At 26.7% G+C, this 23973-nt stretch overlaps 2 protein-coding genes and 1 long non-coding RNA gene across 4 annotated transcripts in view; 1 reads left to right on the forward strand and 2 right to left on the reverse strand.

Annotated features, from left to right (window-relative positions):
* Positions 1–26: 26 nt before the first annotated feature.
* Positions 27–1024, reverse strand: LOC118069503 (cell wall protein DAN4-like). The gene has a single exon (XM_035087669.1). It carries the CDS (start codon positions 1022–1024, stop codon positions 92–94), a length of 933 nt encoding a protein of 310 aa, XP_034943560.1. The 3' UTR covers positions 27–91.
* Positions 1025–10173: 9149 nt separating this feature from the next.
* The window catches only part of SK (small conductance calcium-activated potassium channel), a 56656-nt gene continuing 42856 nt past the window's right edge, over positions 10174–23973 (reverse strand). The window contains exons 4-9 of one of the 2 annotated variants that reach the window (XM_035087774.1): positions 15362–15783; positions 13363–13498; positions 13179–13289; positions 12976–13103; positions 12801–12870; positions 10174–12250 (exon numbers count right to left, since the gene is read on the reverse strand). In XM_035087774.1, coding sequence (XP_034943665.1) covers positions 11675–12250; positions 12801–12870; positions 12976–13103; positions 13179–13289; positions 13363–13498; positions 15362–15783 — 1443 coding nt within the window. In that variant the 3' untranslated portion in view covers positions 10174–11674. The remainder of the gene's footprint in view (positions 12251–12800; positions 12871–12975; positions 13104–13178; positions 13290–13362; positions 13499–15361; positions 15784–23973) is intronic. The other variant, XM_035087775.1, reaches the window with a different exon arrangement.
* On the forward strand, positions 16800–22342 carry LOC118069573 (uncharacterized). Its single transcript, XR_004690646.1, has 8 exons — positions 16800–17005; positions 18598–18766; positions 18898–19304; positions 19541–19881; positions 19976–20216; positions 20409–20700; positions 20763–20965; positions 21944–22342. It is a non-coding gene; the product is annotated as an uncharacterized lncRNA (long non-coding RNA).

Consider the following 23973-nt stretch of genomic DNA (forward strand, 5'->3'; position numbering starts at 1 on the left):
AGTTTTCATCATAGTAAATAAACCAATTTTCTTGAGAAATTATTTTATTTAAATTACAACTTAATCGAATCCATTATATTGATATTTAATTTCAGTGATGAGCAAGATGATGACAAGTGGTGAAGTTAGAAGGTAAACACATTTCTTGATCTAAACTGAAGAGATATTGTGGAGGGCAGTTTTTCACTAATGGATGACCTGCTTTACAACGACAGTATTTTGTACAATCTTTATGAGCTAATAGGACTACACTGTTAGGATCATCGGTTTGTGGACAGCGACCAGCACAATTTGACACAGAACGATCTGATGGAGTTCTGATAGTTTTTACTGTTGTTGGTTCAGGTGAAGAATCAGGTAAGGGTTGATTTTGTGTTGTGAGTGGTTCTGAGGTAGCTTTAACATTTTCAGTTGTTGAGGTCTTTGAAGTTGTTGATGATGAGCTAGCTGTTGGTGATGGACCAGCTGTTGATGATGAGCTAGCTGTTGATGATGGGCTAGCTGTTGATGATGAGCTAGCTGTTGATGATGGGCTAGCTGTTGATGATGGACCAGCTGTTGATGATGGGCTAGCTGTTGATGATGATTCAGATGTTGTGGAAGGATTAGTTGATGGAATTAAACTAGGAGTTGTAGGTGGGTACGTTGTTGTTGATGAGCTAGAAGTTGTTGTTGGAGATGCAGTAGTAGTAGTAGTAGTAGTAGTAGTAGTAGTAGTAGTAGTTAAACCATTCAGTCTATCACATTCAGCTTGTCCCACAGGAAGACATCGTTGTCTTTCTGCATCAAACTGATAGTTTGGTGCACAATCTTCTGGAATCGGACGACCTTTTTGACAGCGACAGTATTTATTACAGTCCTCATGGGGAAGATACACATTGGCTTTTAAACTTTCATGTGGACATTGTCCCAAGCAACCTTCAACTTTTCCACATTCAGATTCAACTGGATCCACACATGTATCATGTTTCGCAGAGAAGAATGTTCCTTCTTGGCATTCTACTGTAAATTGGAATCTTGACATACAGACACAATATTTATTGCAATCATCATGAGGCAGAAATTTGTAAATTTGGAACCATGGACATTTGGCAACACAATTTCCATTTGTAGGTGTTTTTTTCTGTAGACCTTTAACAACATCTATGAAACTTCGAGGTTCATATTCTACTGGGCTTGATAGAGTAAATGGAATGATGATAGCAATAGTCACTAAAAAAATTGAACAAATTATTATTTAACACAACAAAAAAAGAAAGCAAATAAATTCTTAATAAACCTTACCTAAAAATTGATACATTTTGATATATGTGATGGGTTCTAATCGTAATAATGTGAATATGAAACTCAACATTTCCCAGAATAATTCGCCTTTTTATAATAATCTTAATCCATTGGCTGATTTGTTAATTTCAATCAAAAAGTTCGCAAATATTTTTTCTTTCACTTCAGTTGGTCTTAATTATTACCAACGTTATCATATGTTATCTTAAGTAAATTTCTTGTCAAATTCGCAGATGTTAGATGCAGGTGTATATTTATATCATTTCAATTGTATTTGCTGAATGTCGAATATTTTTTAAAATTTGCTAGGAAACTCATTTTTAAAAATCTCTGATATGTGATGGTTTTATTATAAACGAAACTGTTTATTGATATTCAGGAAACGAAGGTGTTGATTAAATTACAAATTGATAGTAATAACATGAGTCAGTTTAGCAAACTTCTAGAGTTACTTGAACCACAACGTATGTAAAGATTAGGTAATCTTATATTTAAGATTGATTACTCCACCATTATTTTCTATTTGCAGGAAATATGAATATTATGAGCATTAATTACAGTCATCATTGCCATTCTATAGAATAGCAATTTTGAAATTATTTTTTTCTTATGAATGACAAAAAATATCATTTCAAAAATAAAAATAAAAAATCTTGGTTTTTTTATCTAGTGAAAGTATTTTTTTGGTGATGGAACAAATAATTAATAATATGTAAAATTTACTCTCGTAAATTGTTTGCATATCACTGTCAATATTAAAAGATTATTTCAATTTTAATATTACATAAAGATATTATTTAATATCATTATTTTTTAAGTGCATCAAAATCAAATATTTGTGAATATTATTTAATAATATAAACAGTGAATTATCTGTAATTATATATAACTTCTACACTTTTTGAGAAAGTAAATTTGGATTAATGATGTCGAGTGATGACTTTAAAAGTTTGTAGATTGCTGATAATAAGTGTATATAATGATATAAATTATTGAAAAAGAACATGGATCATTGGAGGTAATAGTTTAATAAATAGTTTTTCTTTTTTCGATTACTTAATAATTGAATAATTTTCGGTTATCAGATTTAATGTATACTTGTACTTTGCAAGTTAAATGCAAAATAAAATGAATTACTTTTACACATTGACGCCGTAGCTCTGTGGTTGTCTCTTCGGAGCGCCGTGGGGCTATTGGCTTTTGCAAATCTAGATTCGATTCCATCCAATGGCAATTTTTTTTTGTTTATTACTTTGATCAATCGCTGGATAAGAGTTTTCTTTTTTTTATTATTGAATTTTCTAACATGAAAATTAGTAAAGATTTTAATGAATTTTTTATTAAATGATTGATCCTAGTTGATAATGAGTCATTTAAATACAAAATAAAATGAATTACTTTTACACATTGACGCCGTAGCTCTGTGGTTGTCTCTTCGGAGCGCCGTGGGGCTATTGGCTTTTGCAGATCTAGATTCGATTCCATCCAATGGCAATTTTTTTTTGTTTATTACTTTGATCAATCGCTGGATAAGAGTTTTCTTTTTTTTATTATTGAATTTTCTAACATGAAAATTAGTAAAGATTTTAATGAATTTTTTATTAAATGATTGATCCTAGTTGATAATGAGTCATTTAAATACAAAATAAAATGAATTACTTTTACACATTGACGCCGTAGCTCTGTGGTTGTCTCTTCGGAGCACCGTGGGGCTATTGGCTTTTGCAGATCTAGATTCGATTCCATCCAATGGCAATTTTTTTTTGTTTATTACTTTGATCAATCGCTGGATAAGAGTTTTCTTTTTTTTATTATTGAATTTTCTAACATGAAAATTAGTAAAGATTTTAATGAATTTTTTATTAAATGATTGATCCTAGTTGATAATGAGTCATTTAAATACAAAATAAAATGAATTACTTTTACACATTGACGCCGTAGCTCTGTGGTTGTCTCTTCGGAGCACCGTGGGGCTATTGGCTTTTGCAGATCTAGATTCGATTCCATCCAATGGCAATTTTTTTTTGTTTATTACTTTGATCAATCGCTTGATAAGAGTTTTCTTTTTTTTATTATTGAATTTTCTAACATGAAAATTAGTAAAGATTTTAATGAATTTTTTATTAAATGATTGATCCTAGTTGATAATGAGTCATTTAAATACAAAATAAAATGAATTACTTTTACACATTGACGCCGTAGCTCTGTGGTTGTCTCTTCGGAGCACCGTGGGGCTATTGGCTTTTGCCGATCTAGATTCGATTCTATCCAATGGCAATTTTTTTTTTGTTTATTTAACGAACAGTATTAATGTTATTATTGCTAGAGATAAACATTTTATTAGACGATGAAATGGACAATGAAATTAAGCCCAGAAAATGAAGCAATTCGATTATCCTGTTATGCTTATTGCAGGGGCACTTTTTGGTCTTATCACCAATAATTAAATCAACTAGATAGATTTACTGTATCCAGATGGAAATGAACAATTCTACGATTACATTGAAGATACTTATGCTTCTTTCTCTTTTACTAATAGTTTGTGACTCTAAAAATTCACTTATATGTTAAATAAAAACAATATATATAATTTTGAATAAAATAATATCGATATTTTAATATCAAATTACTTTTAATAAATGTATTTATTTATTTAAACTAGTAGGAAATTATTAATCATTATTAAATTCCTCCTGTGAATTTATGTTTTATCAATTCTATTATCTTAATAGAACTTTTATTACATTATTATTTTTCATTTTTGCTTAAAACTACTTAACAATATTTACAAACATAATTTTGTTTACTCCAACGCTTATATACAATTTTTATTTTTAAAAATTAATTTATAGACTAGAAGAGGTTGTTTTTTTTTCAGTATATTTTGAATATTTCGTTATTACTATTTATTTTTGGTTTTAATTATCTATGTACTCATATGAATAGCATAAACTTATCGATATTTTTAATATGTTTAATAAATGTTTAATAAATATCTTCAAAATCTATGAATCTATTATAATTTCATTTTTTAAATTTTTATTTTACAAGTACTAATATAAGACCACAGAAATAGAGGCATAAAAGTATTTATTTTATTAACTCGAAACAAATGGTGACTTGGCAGAAATTTAACTAATCAATTTATTGATAATTTTTATACTGCTATGACTATGATGATTATTATCATTATAATTATCCATATGGGTAATAATATTGTTACGTTTATTTTTTTTACTATTGTTTAAATGTCGAGACATCTTACAATTAAATGAAAAATTTGAGCTTTATTTTTATTTAAAATTTTTTGTGCGAGTTAGTGCATTTTTAATTTGTATGTTTATGTAGTTACAAAAATTAACAATTTTTGTTTCAGTTTTTGTAATCCAATATTTTTGAAATATATTTCGCACAGATTAAATTGAAGCTTGTATTTACAGTAATAATCCAGATGAAGAAAAATTTATTTGTTATAAAAAAAACATGTATGATATATTATTATATGCAAAACCACTTAAAATATTTTTAATAACATCTAAAAAATGAAAAAAAAAAATTATTACCGAATTTTTACTTATTTTAGATTTTTCTAAAGTATATATTTAAACATTAAATTTTATTATTAATAAAATTAAATACTATTTAAATGTTTATCAATTTTTCTGATGATTTTCGGGAATAAAATTTTCGGCAATTGGCATTAAATTTGATCTATTTTAGCTCTAAATAATATCATAATAGCGTATATTATTACATATGTATTTTAATAGTTTTATTTTATAAAAATTGAAGACTTAAAGTCCATTCGAGTAATTTTTTAACCATTTTTTTAGCAGATAATATTATTTTAAATGTTTTTTTTTTTATTTTTCAAATCGATTATGTCACACTAAATCATACTCTTATAATTTACATGTGCCCAGTTTTGCTTCTTTGCGCTTAAAAATTAAAAAAAAAAAAAAAACAATTATTTCGATCTAGAATATATATAAATATCTACATAACTTGAGATGCAGATGATCTTATTTTTTGTTATACATTATAAAAATTTACAGACAGTTTTTTATTTTAGATAAACTCATATGATTATGGTATTTATTTATTCATTGTCCTTATTTTTAATCACCTTAAAAAATATATCTGAAGATACTTTTTTTTATCGTTTCATTAATTCTTATTGGCAGTAAAAATTATTCGTGTTTCAAGACCATAATTATTTATGATAAAAATTATGTAGATACGTCTTGTGAAGTTTCTTCTTAAGATGAATTCGTTTTCTCTTCGGATATATTTTTTTGCGATGATTATTGATAATTATTTTATTTTCAAAATATTAAATAAATAAAAAAACATCCATGAAATAAAAGTTCCATTTTAACTTCAAGTAAAAAGTTGAGGCCATTGTTTAGGCTGTGATTTTTTTTTTAATTGTTAGCAATAGTATTTTTACTAAATGTAGTGAAATAGTATATTTTGCACTCCAGGAGAAAAGTAAATCATTCTAAGCGTGAGAAAAATTCATTTTTTATACCACTTGTTTGACCATAGGTTTGGGTTTGAGTTTATTTACTTTTCCTCCCTAGGTGCGAAATGTAGTATTTTTCTTCCTAGGTTGGAAATGTACCATTTTTCATATTCAAAATTTTTCCAATGAAAAAATCACGAAATAATTTTTAATAATTATGTTTTAATACAGATGAAAATGATCAACTGAATGAAATTATTCATCACATACAAATTATTTTGAAAAAAGTGTAAATATTCTAATAAATTCTACTATTATCGAAGCTTTGTTTATCCTTCGATCAAATAATTACTCCATTTTTTTCCAATAGAAGGATAAAAAATTTATATGCCTTTTTTGTCATTAGAATATTAAGATGATTTTTATATTCTTTAATAATAAAGATTTCATAGACATTTAATGTAAATCTCAGTAAGAATAATATTCAGACCACGTAAGTATATTTCGGTTGCCAATGAAAGAACTCCCAAGTGGTCCCAATTTAGTAGAAAAAAGCAAATACCTGAATAAAAAAATATTAGGACATGCTCGATAATCATCAAAGCTATAACAGACTCTATGTCAGGGTGTGCTATTTTATACACTAAGAAAAATATTGAGTAAATTCACTTTCACAATTTTTAATAGTAATTTTTACTCCATATTTATCTGAACGTAATAATTGATATAAGGCCCAAATTAAAAATGCTTATTATTCAACAATTTTACTTGATAAGGGCCCACTATAATTCTAGGTCCTGACAAGGCCCTAAATTCAGTCCTAATAATTTCTTCCTCAGGAAATAATAATATTATTATTACAATTACTCACTATAAAACATGAGTTCATTTTAAAGTCCTTGCATCAAATAATTTCTTTAATTTTCAGAGTAAAAATTATCTTATGAATTTTCCTAAAAAGCCATTTATTATAGATGTATACATATAAGTATATACACTACTTTCACGATTCGTTGCGTAAGAATTGTTCATTAATTTACTCCAAGTAATAGATTGTATTCCAATCGATAATTATGTTAAGCATCAAACATGCCATGTACCTAGAATATTCGCTCGTATTAAATTCATAATAATAATAATAATAGTGTATTATCAATATTCGATTATGATTGGCACGACGACATGGCCGAAGATAAAAAAATTTATAATTATAATAAACAAATATTATTTACTATGAGGTAAACTTGAATGAAGAAAATTAAAAAAAAAAATAAATACATTATAATATTCTTAAATTAAAATATTATTTTAAAATAAATCAGTGAATATTCACTGATTAACAATGCCAATTTAATTACTGAATAAATCAGTAATTTAATTGTCACTGAAAACATTAGTACTGTACAACTGTATTTATACCAATTTCATGTCAGTATGAATAGAAATATAAAAATGATTCAATAGAGTTCAATTAATACTGTATAAAAACAATTAAGTATTTATCTAGTAATTATACAGTGTAAAACTGTATAATACAATATAAGATTGACTTTGATAAACCTACTGTATTACAGTAACAGTACTGTATTTGTACAGTAATAATACAGTAAAAGTTTAATTTTGGTGTACATTATGTATACAGTATAATTATTGTATTTATACAGTAATTTTACATGTGTAACATTTTACAAATATGCTCACTTATGCAGTGTTTAAATAAATATTGTAAAAATACAGTATTCGTATACAGTATACTGTATACCGTATAAGAATACTGTATACAGTATTATTATGGCATTTTTTTTTTTTAATTTAGATAAAGAAAAAATTAAATTACGTTCAATATCTATTTTATAAGTTTTCTTATTCAAGTTCTTAATAGTAACTCTAATGAATATTAAATGCTGTGATTGTTGGGTGTTTACATAATTATTTTGATGTAATAACCTCTTCAAGTCTATGTTGAATCAATTCGAAAAATAATCATATTGACAGCTTCTCTGATTTAATGATAGAAATACATAAATTTAAAGATCGAAAATTCGATAAATGGATTCTTTTTTATTATTATTATTATATTAAATTCAAACTATTTTAATATTACACAATTTTTTCACGATTTGTATAAAAAAAAAATATATTTTAATCTTATTTATGTTGATTTTTTTTTTTTTGCTTATTATAAGATGTATTTTTTGAGAAGAATATAATAAATATAATGAAAAAGATATTTCAACAGATGTATTCTTACTTCTATCGCTTTGTTCAATTTATTTTTTTTTTATTTTTATGAAAAAAATCATAATTGGATGTTTGGAAATTTGAATATTTTTTTTTTACTATCTATTGCTAATTATTACGTAGTTTGGTATATTATTTAATATTTTTGGTCGTTTTACGTAAAAATTACCCGGCTAATAGCCATTGAATATTATGAGTAAAGATGATTATTAAAGGATCATTTAAGAGTTAAAACTGTAAAAGTCTACTACAATTTTTTTCTTCATTTATCTAAATTATTATTTTTTTTTAATATTTATAATAATAGTAACAATATTTATAGTATTCTATATTATCATCAACAACTGTAATATTTGTAGAAACTTTTGAAATTCATTGCAGTTTTTTTTTCTTCTCAATTTTCTATGCAACTTTTATGGTATTTTACGATTTTGTACACAATTATGTTTTTTTTATTTTTAAATTTATTTCGTTCACTGCATTTCAATTGTATCATTCATCAATCTTTGAATTTTTAATTACACAAAAGAGAAATTTAGTTTGTATTTTTTCCATAAATTATTAAAACAATTTTGTGCATAAAATACATATATGTATATTTTATTTAATTATACTTGACGCAAATGAAATATTTTTTAGTTTGTAAAGTTTTCTTTTTTTTTTTATTCAGATAAGATTGTAAATCATTTAATCTATAGAGGCGATACTTCAATTCTACAATTTAATAGGCTCTTTTTTTTTACTGCCAGTTTCTACTTATTTTCATTACATTGTTAAGCCTGAGTATATTAACATAAATTTTTTTTTACAAATAAAATCATCGGAAGAAAAAAATATATTTTATTATATTCTAAAAAAATTTGAGAGTGTGGGGAAAAAATTGAAGCAATGCTAGACATTATAATATACAGGTATGTAAAAATAATAATTATAAAATTAATTTTTAACTCTTAAAGTGTGAATTTAATTTTGATATCACTTAAGTAGAATAGGCTGTAATATATCTATACAGTATTTTTTTTCTTTATTTAAATTTATACAGTATTAATGTCATATTTATTTCCCTAAAAATGGTACAATTACAATTAGTATTTTTCAATATTACTGTACAGTATGGAATATACACTTAAAAAATTTTTTTACTCAATTTAGATTTATTTTTAAAAAATTTTATGCTTGATAAAAATATATTAAAAATTTGTTGTAAGATAGAATAAATAAAATAATGCCATGACTTAATAAAAATTATTTATGCAGATAATAAAATGTCACTCATTTTGTTTGAATAATGTCTTTCATTTAAACAAAGATAAGTCATTTTGTGAGTAAAAAATTTCTCTAAATGCAGCTTAATCAATTCCATCAGGGCAGCTTATCTAGAGATTATTTTTCTAAATAAAGTGCATCATTACTTATTTAAATAATATAAAAATTATAAATATTAAATAAACAATTATTTTATTATAATAAAAAAATTTTTCATGTCACATTTTACCTCAATTTTTTCCACACATTACTAATATAACAATTTAATACTTAAAATTCATCTACTATCAATGACTTAACAATAAAATACTTAATAAATAATTCAAGCCAAAAATGAAATTCATAAAAAAACATTCTCTTTCTATAATTAGTTAACAGATAATAATCTTTAATTACTTTAATAAAATAACTAATTATTTTTTTCTATTAATTTTACTTAACAAAGTTGTTCCGGTACATTAATGCACTTTCAAGGATTCTATATAAAAATATTGTATAGCTGTCGTGTCCAAGTTAGTAACTTGAAAAAGAAATTAGTAACTAATGTATCCTCTTTTGGTCCCGTTTCGCGATGTCAAACTTTGGCTTGGTAAACACATTGTAAAGGATTAAATGATAAGAAATTATTTATTTCTTTTATTATGGCCGAGACAATTCTTTAATTTTTAATTTCAATGGATTTTTCCTCCTTTCATTCTTTTATAAATAAAAAAGACTAGGGTCGAAAAGTTTAGAAACAAAATTTATATTAAAAGAAATAATTACAGCTACGTTATTTAATGAGACATCTAGAAAAGGGTTTACCAATAATTCATCAAGGTATAGGAGACATGTAACTTAAAAAAAAATATATAATAAAATTGAATTAAAACGGATTTGTCTCAAAAATATAAAATTTTATTAATTAGTATCTGCATATTAATTTATTCACTTAATAATTAATTCAGTTTTAATATTTCTATTAGAATACTAAGATGAATTTTTGACTAAAAATTAATCCAATATCATTTTTACATATTTTTGGGGTAAAAATTATTACATAAATTAAAGAAAAATTTTACCCTTGAGTATAAAGTGATTATTTTTTTAATTCATTGCATTATTACGTAATTATCATTTATGGGGTAAAAATTTACCCCTATTATTTAATCCAGAATAATTTTTACACATTCATTTACTTCATGTAACAGAGAGATCAATTTAATTAGCTTATCGACCCTAATTTTTTTAATTAAAAATAAAGCGAAAAAATATCAATAATATATTCACATATAAAATGATATTATATAATTATTGAAAAGATATTTTACTTAATAAATAATTAATGAAATACTTAACTATATACTTCTTCCATATTCTTTGTACAGATACATAATTGTAAAGTTACTAGATATCGCAATTTCTATAATCTACGGACGTTAAAGCGAATGAAATCACCTTGCATTCTTCATTAAATATAATATTAATAAATGAAGATTGCATATAATCTTTTCTACAAGATATTTCTTGTATTCATTTTATTAAACTCAATAGCTCATAATCACGCCGTGAAAATAAAAAATAAAATATTTTGAATGCAATTTGAGCATAATCGATATTTCTATGTAGTGTGAAACGTTGACATAAAATGTTATTTAATAAAATTGCACCAATATTCTATTCCTTAAGGCCATCATTTTACAATAAGACTAGTCCAAGACTGATTAGTTTGAGGAAATGATAAATAAGATGTTTGTTTTTTTTAAATGAATATCGATGTAGCAAAGAAGACAAAGTAAAGATAGATAGAGTTTTTGGTAGTCATACATTTTTACCTTCATACCTTCCTCACTCATCGTGACTTTCTGCGCTCCACCGTCCTTAAGGTGTGAAGGTTTAACTGTACAATTACCGAGTTTTTCCTTGAAAGAACTCGAAAAGTGAGAGATAGAGTTTGACTCGGATTTGGGAAAACCGTATTCATTTTAAATCGCATTCTTTAGTGTTTATCGTATGAAAATCTCAATTACTTCTGGCGTTCGTTTATTAATACAAGTATTTTGTAAGAGAGATTGAGAGAAAGACGGATAGTTATAGTTAGGTTAAGTTGAAATGAGATATCTTAATTATTAAGTACGTTTTCAGGCACACAAGTTGGGCAGGGAGCAGACCGCAGCAAGGACGAATCAATGACTTTCGATGTAGTGATAATACAAATTGATGAGTCTATTTTGAATTATTCTTTTTATCTCATGACTATTCTTAAAACTATTGGAGTATTTCTATTTACGTTCTCAAGAATATCATTCATTCACTATTAAGTTGAATTATCGAGTTCGTAAGTAGGATTGTAATAATCACCATCAAAAGTCATGAGTGTTTCTACCTATAACATAAACTAATTGTTTAGTAAGAGTGCTGCGGCTGCAAAGACGTGGCTCAGCTATGTGGTGATGAATCTGAGCCTTGGCTGGTCCCAAGTCCTCCCATGCCAGCCTGAGTGGTCAGCCTGGTAGTAGATTGCGTTGTAGTTGGTACATTGTGTTGTAGTCTTGAACTACCTGTTTCCGGTACCAAGTGCGGTGTTCGACTTGAAACTGGCGGTAACACTGGACTAACTGGCCACGGATGTAGAGATACTGTACTTGGTGCATTTGGTACACTGCGTGAGTGTGGCAGTAGTGGAGAATTAGACAAGCTTCCCAATGGATGATGAGCAGATGTGTTTATATTCCCAGTCATTCCAACACTTAAACTGTTACCAAGACCACTTCCTGAACCACCACAATTACTTGGTGTTGTTCCTAATGCTACAGCTGTGTCTGGATGTAGAAAGTTTCGTCGCTGTTCCATCCGTTCTGCATGTTGCGCTAAACATCGAGTCAATGCTTCTGGTAATATTTCCAGTTGCTCTTGCAATGCTGTTAGCTTGTCTTCTAAACTTGCTAACCTTTCCTCAAATGCATCTTGACGAGTGCTCATGTCTGATACTATTTCGTAAACTGTATTTTGTGTCTGAAATTACATGTTTGTATTATTTTATTGTTATTATTATTAATATCATCAGGTAACTCATAATAAATTTCTGAGATGAAATAGACTTTTATCAGACAACTTACATTTTTGATTCCTAAAAACGATATTAAAATGTCTATGATATGAGAGTATTCAATTTTCTAGTGATCATCAAACCGTTCTTTTGTAAAAACAAATTAATAAAACAAATAATTGTTTTTTCTCTCAAAGGTGATCGAACAACTCTCGTTTGGTTAATAGAAAACAATTGGTATTGTAACAAAGTACCATTGATAGCAATTTGATGACAACTCGGTGACCCATTTATTAATTAATTAGAAAAAATAGAAAATATTGTTTAAATACACATATAGTATTGTTGAGAAATAAATTTACATTAAAAAAATCATTAAATTCAGTAATCATCAACTTCACCATCAAGTCATTCAACTCAACTAGTTTAGTAATTATAAAAAAAAAATGTCTCAATCTATTTCACCACAGCAATTTGTTTTGTTACTTCTGTTTCTGTAGTTGCAACAAGATTCACCTTGGCCATATCAGTTATTGTGTTAGCATTATCCATTAATTTACGTTGGTCCATTTTAACTTTCCTGAGTCTGAAAAAGAAGTATTTAGCTGTACTACACCATTAAAAATACCAACATCAACAAGGATCAATATTTAATAAAAAATAATATAGTACAGGTAAAAAAAATACATACGCATAGATGGCTAAAAGAAATTTACGTTGATGTGTCCGTACACGACCTGGATTAACTCGTTTAACTAAACGTGTATGTTTGTAAATGAGCCAAGTTTCTCGTAAAACATTTGCTGCAGCATTTTTTAACTGCAACATAAGAATTTAGTGTTATAAGTAAATGAATATAATTTACAAACTATAAATGCTTTTAGCTTCACTAACTCGTTTTGTTAATTGTGTGTCCATCATGAAATTATGAACATGCTTCTCTGCTCTCGTAAGCTCCAATTTTCTAGAAACGACTGCTACGAGTAATGCTGTACAACCCGCTCCCTATAAATAATATTATTCATTTATTTATTATAAAAAGTAATTAATGGAATTTAATTAATTTTTTTTTCATTACCATCATCCCTGTTGATACAGCTATCCCTCGTCCACAATATGTATTAGGCACGATATCACCGAATCCCACGCTTAGGAATGTGATAGCAATAAGCCACATTGCGTTGAGTAAATTTGCATGCTCCTCATCATGAAACCTGGGAAATTAAAAGTATTATTACATATTTAGTCAAAAAAAATCCAACTTCCCAATGGAACAGCGTTATTTTTTTTACTTATATAGTTAACCTCATCAGAAATTAGAAAAAATTATTTACAAAAAGTAATGTAATTATAATAAAACAAAAAATCTGATAATTAAATTTTACTCCAAAAAAAAGAAAACAAAAATTAACATTACAACCTATTAATCTCAAACAAGGTTATGTTATGAAAGAGCCTAATTAACATGGCGTCGATTAGGGAAAATTAATCATAATTTCGATAGTTTACTGTGCAATTTTAAAGTTAATAAAATAAAATAAAATTTTTTCTTTATTTTAAGTGATTTGTAATTTTAATAAACACTTTGACGATTTATTTGTACTATTTTCGTAGAAATTTATTTCTTATCCGAGTTACACATTTCGCCGCCAGATGGCTCATGCCCATTTGTTGGCTCCCAATGAAGAATTCGAATAAGAATATTCCAGATTAGATATCGAAAGTGAGGTTATGTGATATTTTAAAATTTTACGTTAACGTACACTTTAGATTCGTTAAGTACTGTTGTGTGCTAATATCATTAAGTTATAATAATAGTAATATTGTTATTAAAATTAACGATAAATAGAATGGTATTTGGTATTTTTTTTTCACTCGGAAATTCGTCGTGTGAACTGCTTATTGTGTAAGTAATCATGGTTATAACTTTCTTTCTTTTTAATAACAAAGTATAATAAAGTTATCAATAAAATGAGGTAACTAGACATATGAGAGTAAATAAAATTTTATTACTTCGACATTGAGTGCATACTACTACTGATATGAATTTATAAATTTTACTCTTACGTATTATTACTTCTATCGTTTATTGACAGATATGTGATTTTGAATATTTTATGCACTATAACTAAAGTTCCACGATAAAAAGTAGTAAGAAGTTTCAAGTCCAATTTATTTGATACTTTTTAAATTATAATCAACGTTTGGAGATAAGTTTGAATTATAGATTCATTTGATGACATGTGGAGACCAAGTTAAGAAATTCAGTCTACATGCTCACTGCGAATAAATTAATATTGCACACATTTATATACTCTTTTAGAAAATAACCACAGGTCCAAGATCTGACACATGATCAGATGAATCCTGGTGAACATGGGTTCAAGCTTGATCACGAACATTAGTCCAAATCTACTTGAAAGTCTTTATGATGACTTTGTCCTAGATTTGGCATACAACCTTGGCCCAATGTTGGATGTCAAGCTTGGACAGATGTTATTTTAATTAAAAAATTTAATTATTAAGTCTTTCGGTTGGTTTTAAGGGAATACTTTAAGTAATTGTCAGGATATGTTTGCACAAGATATTTGGATATTTGATGTGGTGTGTTAGAGTATATTGGAGAATATTTTAATTAAAATATAATCAATATTCTTTATAACAGAGATGTATTTTATTATTGATTGATTGTGCAAAGGTTTAATTCTCAATGCTCAGCCACCCTAGTCATACTTGAGCTTATTGTCAGACTTGGCAGTTTCTTCATGTTTGCATTAATTATAACACACTTGGGATTTGCTCTTTCTCAAGACCTCTGGATTGATGTTATCATTTAGACATTTCTCACACCTAGACCTACATTGGTTATCATATAGTACAATGATGATCGTGACGTTGAAAATGACTGAATGATAACACCAATCCAGAAAACCTTTCTATGGGAATCTTTTGTACACAAACATGTGATGTCTTGGTAGGAATTAACATTGGGAAGTTGCTAATCCATTCTTGGATCATCATTGAACTGATGTGGTTAGTTTTGGTCTAATGTTAGGCTAAAAAGAAAAATATAATACCTTTCACATTGTCGTAGAGTCCATGATGCAATGATCCAAAGTGATACCATAAAAACTAGCAATACAGTGCCCGGACAAATGGTCATCAGTGTTTTGAGAACGAATCTTGTATTGAAATTGATGCGATTCAAGGCACCTATACTTCGTGACGAGGCATCAGTAAAGAGTTTTGAATGTAACAGCATCACTCGACATATGAGGTAAAGGCGTAAAAACATCGGAAGTGAGAGAGTAACATCATAAGGTACCCATTGTGATCCTATGTCACCACCTTTGTTTGCTAGTTTGGTCGTCCACAGGAAATAATATTCGCCAGGTATTGGATGAATTGCACATATTGCTAATTCTATTGATATTTGGGATATTCGTTGCCACGTCATTGCAATTCGCCAATCATCCGCACAGTTATCGATCATGAACAACTGTAATCAAAAAAGCATCAATTTTATTTTGTATCTATTGGATGACTTAACTGATGAATTATTAAAAATGAATTTTGCCAATAATTATTATTTTAATTAACGATTTGCTTTCAATTTATTGTGTTATATTTCTGAAACACAATGTAGGTGGATTTGTAAAAAAGGATAGAACGAAAGCATAGAGTTATGAAAAGATGTCAAACTAATTGGGGTAAAAAATGGGGTAAAATTTTACCCCATATGAAGTAATTTGTTTATCTGATAATTTTCAAAATTTTTGCATGGGAATTTTTATTTATTTATATTTATTTATTGTGACATTTCTTCTGCGTAAATTTTACCCCTTTATTAGAATATTATTGAAGAAGTTTCCATTTCTGATTCGATTTGAAGTTGAGCCTTGACATTTTATTGCTCAGGATATGAAGTAATATTTTTTTTTATCAATTTATTGTGCTTCAAGATTTGTCACAATAGAATAAATTTCAATCACCACATAGAGCCAAATTTATATTTATTCACCAAATATTTTTTATGTATACAGCAGACCACAAAAGTTTTTTACCCCTACTCCATTTTTGATTATTGATTTTTACTGGGTAGTAACATTTACATTATTTTTTTATTTAATTGGATGATTTTTATGATTCAATTCTCTTCTTTTAAGTGAGATAAAAAGAAAATTTAATACGATTTTTTTTTTCCAAGCAATGAAAGTTTTTTTAAGACATTTGAATTACGTCGTAAACTGAAATCTATTTTCAACTATTATTTCTATAAAACTTTTTTGAATAATTTTTTTCATGAATATAAAATTTTTTTTTTGCTTTCTCATATTAAAAATAGCAAAATAGGATATAATATGAGCCTTAGAAAAGATCGAAGACTACTAATAGTTGCGGATAAGGGTATTGAAAGATCATAAAATTTCATTATAGTAAAACTTCCATTCTCTCTAATGAATAATATTTTTTTTTTTTTATAGATCCATATTTTTTTTCCAACATCAGTTTTCTTTGAACTCCCTTTTTTTTTTTCGTTCCTTGCAATGTCATTCTATAAAACTTTTCATATTCATCCCCTCGTTAAGCCAAGCCCAAGTCTTTTATCCCTGAGTATTATGTGAACTAATCTCAAGCCGGATACTTGGTAGGGAAATACGATGGGCGTGATTGTCATGAGAATGACAGAAATTACAAGTCATGATGTGAAAATGGTCTTGGTAAGTTTTGGTATGTCTTTGAATTCAAGTATAAAATAATTAAATTCTTACTTACATATTTTTCTTCTACTTGATATTATGTTACGATTATTACTTATATTTATTATAAAATTGTACTCACTAGCTTTCAAGTAGAACAACTCAGTGTATAGTCAGACATTTAAGTAATCCATGATAAAAATGAATGAATGAAAGATCATTTACGTCATGAAGAAGAAAAAGATTGCAAAGTTATAATGAAAACACAGATATAATATTTAGGGTATAAAAAAGAAATAAAAGTTTGAGATAGGAATTAAAGCTGAGCTTTACTAATCTCAAATCATCTCAATTTTTTTTTCGTCAAAGTGTGACCATCAATTCTTGTTTTCTGAAGTATATACCATCACTTTTCTAAATATTCATAAATATTTTTTATATAAAATAAACCAATAAAAAATGTACACTTTGGCGAAAAAAAAATTCTGAAATGATTCAAAGTTAGGAAAGTTTAGTCTTTAACAGAAGATTAGAAGAGAAGAAGTTAATTTCATAAAACATAAGAGAATTACAATTGTACGACAAACTCTTTTCGTTAGTTCTGTCACGTAGAGACGGATTTTATTGAAACTTCGAAAGTGTATACAATTCAAAAGTTATAATTGATTAAGAATTTTTTTTTCCACATCATTGATCGTTATTTCAGCTAGTATAAAATTTAAACCTAATAAATTACTTCATAAAATAATTTTATCTTCACGTTAAACAAAAATTAAATAAAAAATTTAAGTGATAATATAAAGATTTATTAACTGTAAGTTAAGTATTAATAATTTTTAGTGTTAAAAAAAAAATTATTATGTCACTAATAATTTTGATGTTGTTGATAAACAGTATTATAGTAGTATTATTGTCAAATGTAGTTTGTTTCATCATAAAAGTTTTCATGTGGGTCAGCAGGACACTTAGTTAAAAGGAAATCTAGAGAAAATTTTATCAGGATGTTTATTATATATATATATATTTGAAAAATAAAATTTTTATTATTGAAAATATATATTTATATTGAAATAAATTTTAATATTTCACATTTATTTAATGTGTGTATTTATCAGGAGATGAGAGAAAATACCATAAATATCAACTATGAACTCTAGAACTACCTTAGAAGGTTTACTGTTGATTGACATTATGGGGAATATAAAATATTTGGATGTAAACTTATTTAATCTCACAAGCTAAAAGCTCGTAAAAAAGAAATAAAAAAAAAAAAGATACCATTGACTAGTTTATATCAATTGTGACAACAGGGTTCGTGGGGTATAGCAGTGTAGTCATCAGTAGTAATGTCAGACTAAGCTTAAGTAGTTTTCTAGAAGGATATGGAATTTTTACGAGACTTTTAACGAGAATTTAGTAGAGAGAATGTATGTTTGAGGGAAAGTAAACATTAAGAATACACTATTTACTTTATCTTCATATTAAATCTATCATTCTTTCTGCTAATGAAGATCCGTTGGTGGTCTTGGGTAAAAAAAAATGAACTTCATTAGCCCAGGTTTTTGTTAGGAGTATAAATTAACTAATTAATTCCTGTTAATTGTGATTTTCAGTGTAACAAACTCATACCAACTGTTCAAAAAGAGAAACAATATGTTGAATTTGCTCAACATTTGGGAGTAGTCAAAAGGAAATGGTATATACAGAATTGGTTTAATTTAGTGGAAACAATGTGGAGGTGGTGAAAGAAAAAAATAGTTTTAACATCTATAACTACTCCAAGTAATTATATTTTTATATAGTTTATATATATATTAATTAAAATACACCATAGATTTTGGCAGTACAAAGTATTATTGTTGCTTTAATTTAATTATAGATATTAAAATAATAAAAATTCTCAATTAATTTAGATCAAGTTGATCTTCATACCGGGAATTATTCAAAATATTTCAAAGTCATGATAAAAACTCCAACCCTTTATCTGTCTTGGAAGTAGGAAAAGGTCTTTTGAAAAGAGTTGCTAGAGAAAAGAGATAGCTAGGAGTGAGAACATAAGATGATAGTATCTTTGATGAAAAAAAACAGGAAAGGTTTTGACTGGTTATGTCATGAAAGTATGAAAAAGCTTGCAAGGAAGCAGAATAATTTCAGCTATTCATTTACAGGATCAAAGAAGTCGTAACAGTTTTTAAAAAAATACTTTTATAATCCATAACATCCGAAAGTTGAGGTTGTTGGAGATCATTCTATTCCAGTATAAATGAAAGAAATCGAATAAGCAGCAAGTATTAAACTAATAATAAATAAGATTCTTAAGGTTAGTAATTTCCATAGACAATTATAATAAAGACTGGGTTTTATAAAGTTATATAATAATCATCTTCTATAGACACTTGATATTAATTTATTATCATCATTTAGGAAGAACATTTAGCTCAATAATTTCATACCAAACTAACAAGATTTTCTAAATTTAGACCTAGTTTTATTAGTTATCAATAATATACTACTTTTTAATAGATGGTGATGATTTTTTGTTATTATCTTTCATAGATAACTAAAATCGATGGTCTAGCGATTGAAGGTTGTGTGTTTTAAGGCCAAACAGAATTGAGTATATCAACGTAACCTCGGAAAAAAGATTAAAGGTTGCTCTATAGATAGGCCAGTTAATAGAGTAAGAATAAAGAGATAAATCGATAGTAAAGTCTAACATCGTTGTATGATTAAATATGTAATAAGATAGCATTTTTTAAACTAAAGTAATGCAGTTTATAGCTAGCTTACTTTTCTCACAGTTATTTTTTTCAAATTCTTCTATATTACACTGTTGGATCCCCAATGACTGGATCATATTTTATATAAACTAAAACGATTCATTTCTTGATAACTAAGTAAGTACATGATGCTATAAAATATTTGTTGTGTGAGTGATTTAGGATCTGATAGATTCTAAGTGTATTAGAAACTAAGGAAAAGGGCTTTTAGTTAAAGGGTTGGTCAAAAGGTCCAAGTGAGAGGTTGAAGCCAAGCTCGTAGGGCTAGAGTAACTGGTTTTATTCAAGGGAAAGTTGGAGACATCTAGAGGGTCCAAAGTTCACCTTTTAGGAATCAGAGATGATATATAAAGGACTTTGGATGGACATAAAAATGGGATTTTTCTATAGAGAAATCCTAACTTTCTGAAACTATAAAACTGATGTTTCTTTAAAAATATATAAGTAGATAGGTAAGGTATATAACACCACATAACAAGTCTATCTATATTATTTTGTATTGTTGATGTTAAACTAAAATAAAAAGCAATGGGCAATTGAAACATATCCAAATGCTTGTTGTGATTTATCAGAAGTGTAACAAAATATAAATGGTCTGAATAAGAAGATTCTTGTTACTGGAGCAATATTTTAATGGCTTCTAGTTCAATGATTTATGAATTCTCAAGAGACTTTTTCGTGCTTTTCCATCGACAATGTTTCTCTTGGCAACGTTTGGTGTTATAACTTTGAAGGGATTGTGTGTGGTTCGACTACTGAGTAGACATAAAATAAAGAGCTAATAAAGGTTAGAGAGAAAGAAATCGATGTGACACGTGAGTTGTACCAGGAAATCGGTAGATACCAAGGACTCTAGTATTATATTACATCGTCATCGTTCTTTTAAGTGGAGTAAAAACGTCTGACTATAAACTGCATTCAATCTTTTTAGTCAAGGTATATATCAATTTATTTTAAAATTTTTTTAACCAAATATTTCATTTCTGCTGATGATTTAGGATATGGCTTTTGAAATAAACAAGATTTCAAGTACCAATAGAAGATTGAAATAAATATATAACATCAATAAAACTATTGGAGAGTGGTGTTTAGATATCAAGAACTCAACAATATCAGTTACCAAATCCAAAACAAGAAACTCAAGTTGGAAACTTCGAAATGGGTGCCAGTTGATTCTGGACCTGGAAGTTGGATACTTTTGGTATTAATAACTTTATGGTTGCTTTTTGTTTGATTGCTTGTCAGAATAATGATTATCACTGAAATGGGCTTTCTTAATATCATCAAACTTTTTGGGGTACTTTTATCTAGTAAAAATGAGCAGGTGATTTTTTACCAAGTATTTTTGAAGCAGTGGTACTGATAAAGTTGAGTAAATATTCAACCAGTTCTATGTGCTGCTATCATTAAGCTCATTTTTATTTGAGTTATTTGAATACTTATTCAACATCATCAACTCACTTATTCTCTTGATAACGTACTGTCTTCTTTAATTTTATCTCCAGCACTTGGTTCCATTATCTAACAGTATTTTTATCGTCTCTAATATTTGCTATCAATTATTATTATTATTATTATTTCCAAGCAGAACATTTTATTGAACATCTTGGAAATGAAGTCAAGATCATGGATCCTTCATTCTTAAATTTTTTCTGGAACTTTAACTAAATTTAGTTATTTCATTTTTAAATATGATACTACATATTAGCAAGTATAAAATTTAATATACTTTTCTTTCTTACACATGATTAGATATGATCATGCATGCATCGATCTATAATATATGGTTCTAACTTTTTTATTTGCATAATGCATGCATGATGATTGATCATGTATTTCAAAGAACATTATCTTTGTGTTGATTATGAATATTTATACGTTAAAAAACTCATAACGCTCAATTTTTGTTGAAGAAACTTTTTTTATAGTTTTAGTTCTAGAATATGATGATGTTGAAATATGCTAATATTTTTTAAACACCTAGTAAGTTTAATTATTTTATAGAATGAATTAGATAAGATTAAAGATAGTAGCATTGTGCATGGATAGATAGAAAAAATAAAGAAGGAGAAAATTTTTGCAATTGTTTAAAATAAATAAATAATTAAACTAAAACTCTCTTCTAACCTTTTATAATAATCTAAATTCCTAACATTATATTTGGCTTCTTGTTTTTCAGACTTCTCAAATATAAAATAAAAACTAAAAAGGATAACGAAACCTAGTTGATATAAAATTAAGCCTTTGAAATTCAAATGATGCTGAATAGCAGTAGGAAAGGAAAAAAAAATTTAAGAATTTATGTTTAAGTTATAGTACTTCTTTGTAATCGTGATATAACTGTCGAATATCAAGAAGAGTATTACAAAGCAAAAGAATTTTCACACTAATACTAAGCTTCGTAAATATTCTTATAGAAGAGTGCGTTTAAAAATTTACTCGAAGAAATGTCTTCCTTCCTCAAACTAGTAAATACTTTCTATCTTTTTTTTTTTGTGAAGAATAAAAAAAACATTTTTTCATCTTGTTTTGTACTTCCAAGTTTTCTTAAAAGAAATATTAATTGAGAAAAAAGTATTAGTTGGATTGCAATTTTGATATAACTACAAAACTCTTTTACATACAAAAAAGTTTTCTTAAAAAAAAAACAATTTTTATTTATGAAGAAAATTTTATTCAAAAGCAAAAAAAAATGAAGTGAAAAAATTCATCAGAACTTTGGAATATTTATGTAACAATTTTTCTGATCAATTATTATTATTATTATTATTATTATTATTATTATTATTATTATTATTATTATTATTATTATTATTATTATTAATAAAAATATTAAATTAATTATTTATTTTATTATGGATAACATAAGCATGAGGTTTATTTTTTAAATCATTTGATGTATTTCAAAGGAATAGAAGACAAATTAATCAATATGCAGAAAGATAGTGTGTATATTTAATAAAAAATATTAATTTTATTTCAAAGGACCCAGGGTCTTTTTTTTTTTATACATCCCAGAGTGATTAAAATATCTCAAGTATTTTGTTATCAATATATTTATGAAGCACCAAAATAAATTTTCATGTTTCATTAAAATAAAATTGAATAAATGATTCGATTAATTTAATAATATGCTTTATTGATTAAATGAGTATTCATTAAACTCGAGAACCGTGTAATTGATGAGTATTATTCAATTCCAATATATTTCATTTATTCAGTCAAAGGGTTTTTTTTCCAACGAGTATCTAGATTTATAGTCTGCAATATTCGTAATAATATTAAATTACTTCAAAATATTTTTTTATTCAACAGAATATAATTTATTTTTTTTTTCTCAGCAAAAAAAAAATTTTCATACAAATATTTCGACTCTAAAAAAAAGTTTCAAATAAATATGTAAAAATTCTTTTGCAATAATAAAAGTTTCATTTTTTAGATTAAATGATAAATAATTTAACATGTGAATTCACTTGAAATTATGTAGAATACTTCTAGTCAATTTCAACTCTGTTGAGTATAATCAAAAGTATTCAAGAAAGGGATTTAGGGTCACCCTCTAATTGCATAATAAAATATTGCACCCGGTAATTTTGCAATTCCTTCATACCGAGTATCCACTTGAACAAGTCAACTACGTGATCGGAAAATATTTGAAACACAATTGGGAGGAAATACATGGAGAAGTTGACAAAAAGCTTCGCCTAAAAATATAGATTTTGGCAAAGAACTCCGTTTCGTAAGTGTTACTTCATTGTATATTTATTTCTTTAGAGAAATTCTGTTTTTTACATGTTGTAATTTTGCTGCAGTATTTCCATCAGACTTCTACAACTTGATTAAAAATTGGCAGCTTTATTGAAAATTAACATGAGTGCATTTTAAATACATGGATCTTAAAAATTGTTCTAATTATTAACATGTGAGATCGTTACTTAATTATTACTTTGTGACGTCAGACTCCATAGCAAAAGTATCGTAAATATTTGAGTTGATTTGATTTTAATTTATAATCAACCAGAGGCTCTTGAGGTTCAAGGCCACATAATCAGTATTTTATTTAATAAAAAATCATCTATTAATGTAGTCTTTAAAACAAGATTTTTCAGCATGATATGTTTCATATCATTACTGATTTAATTTGTAATAAATATCCGAATTTTATATTTATCTATTATTTATGTATACATATACTTAAGTCATAAATGT

Source organism: Chelonus insularis, unplaced genomic scaffold, assembly GCF_013357705.1.
Source record: "Chelonus insularis isolate UGA/USDA-ARS -01 unplaced genomic scaffold, ASM1335770v1 contig_41_pilon, whole genome shotgun sequence".
In the NCBI taxonomy this organism is placed as follows: domain Eukaryota; kingdom Metazoa; phylum Arthropoda; class Insecta; order Hymenoptera; family Braconidae; genus Chelonus; species Chelonus insularis.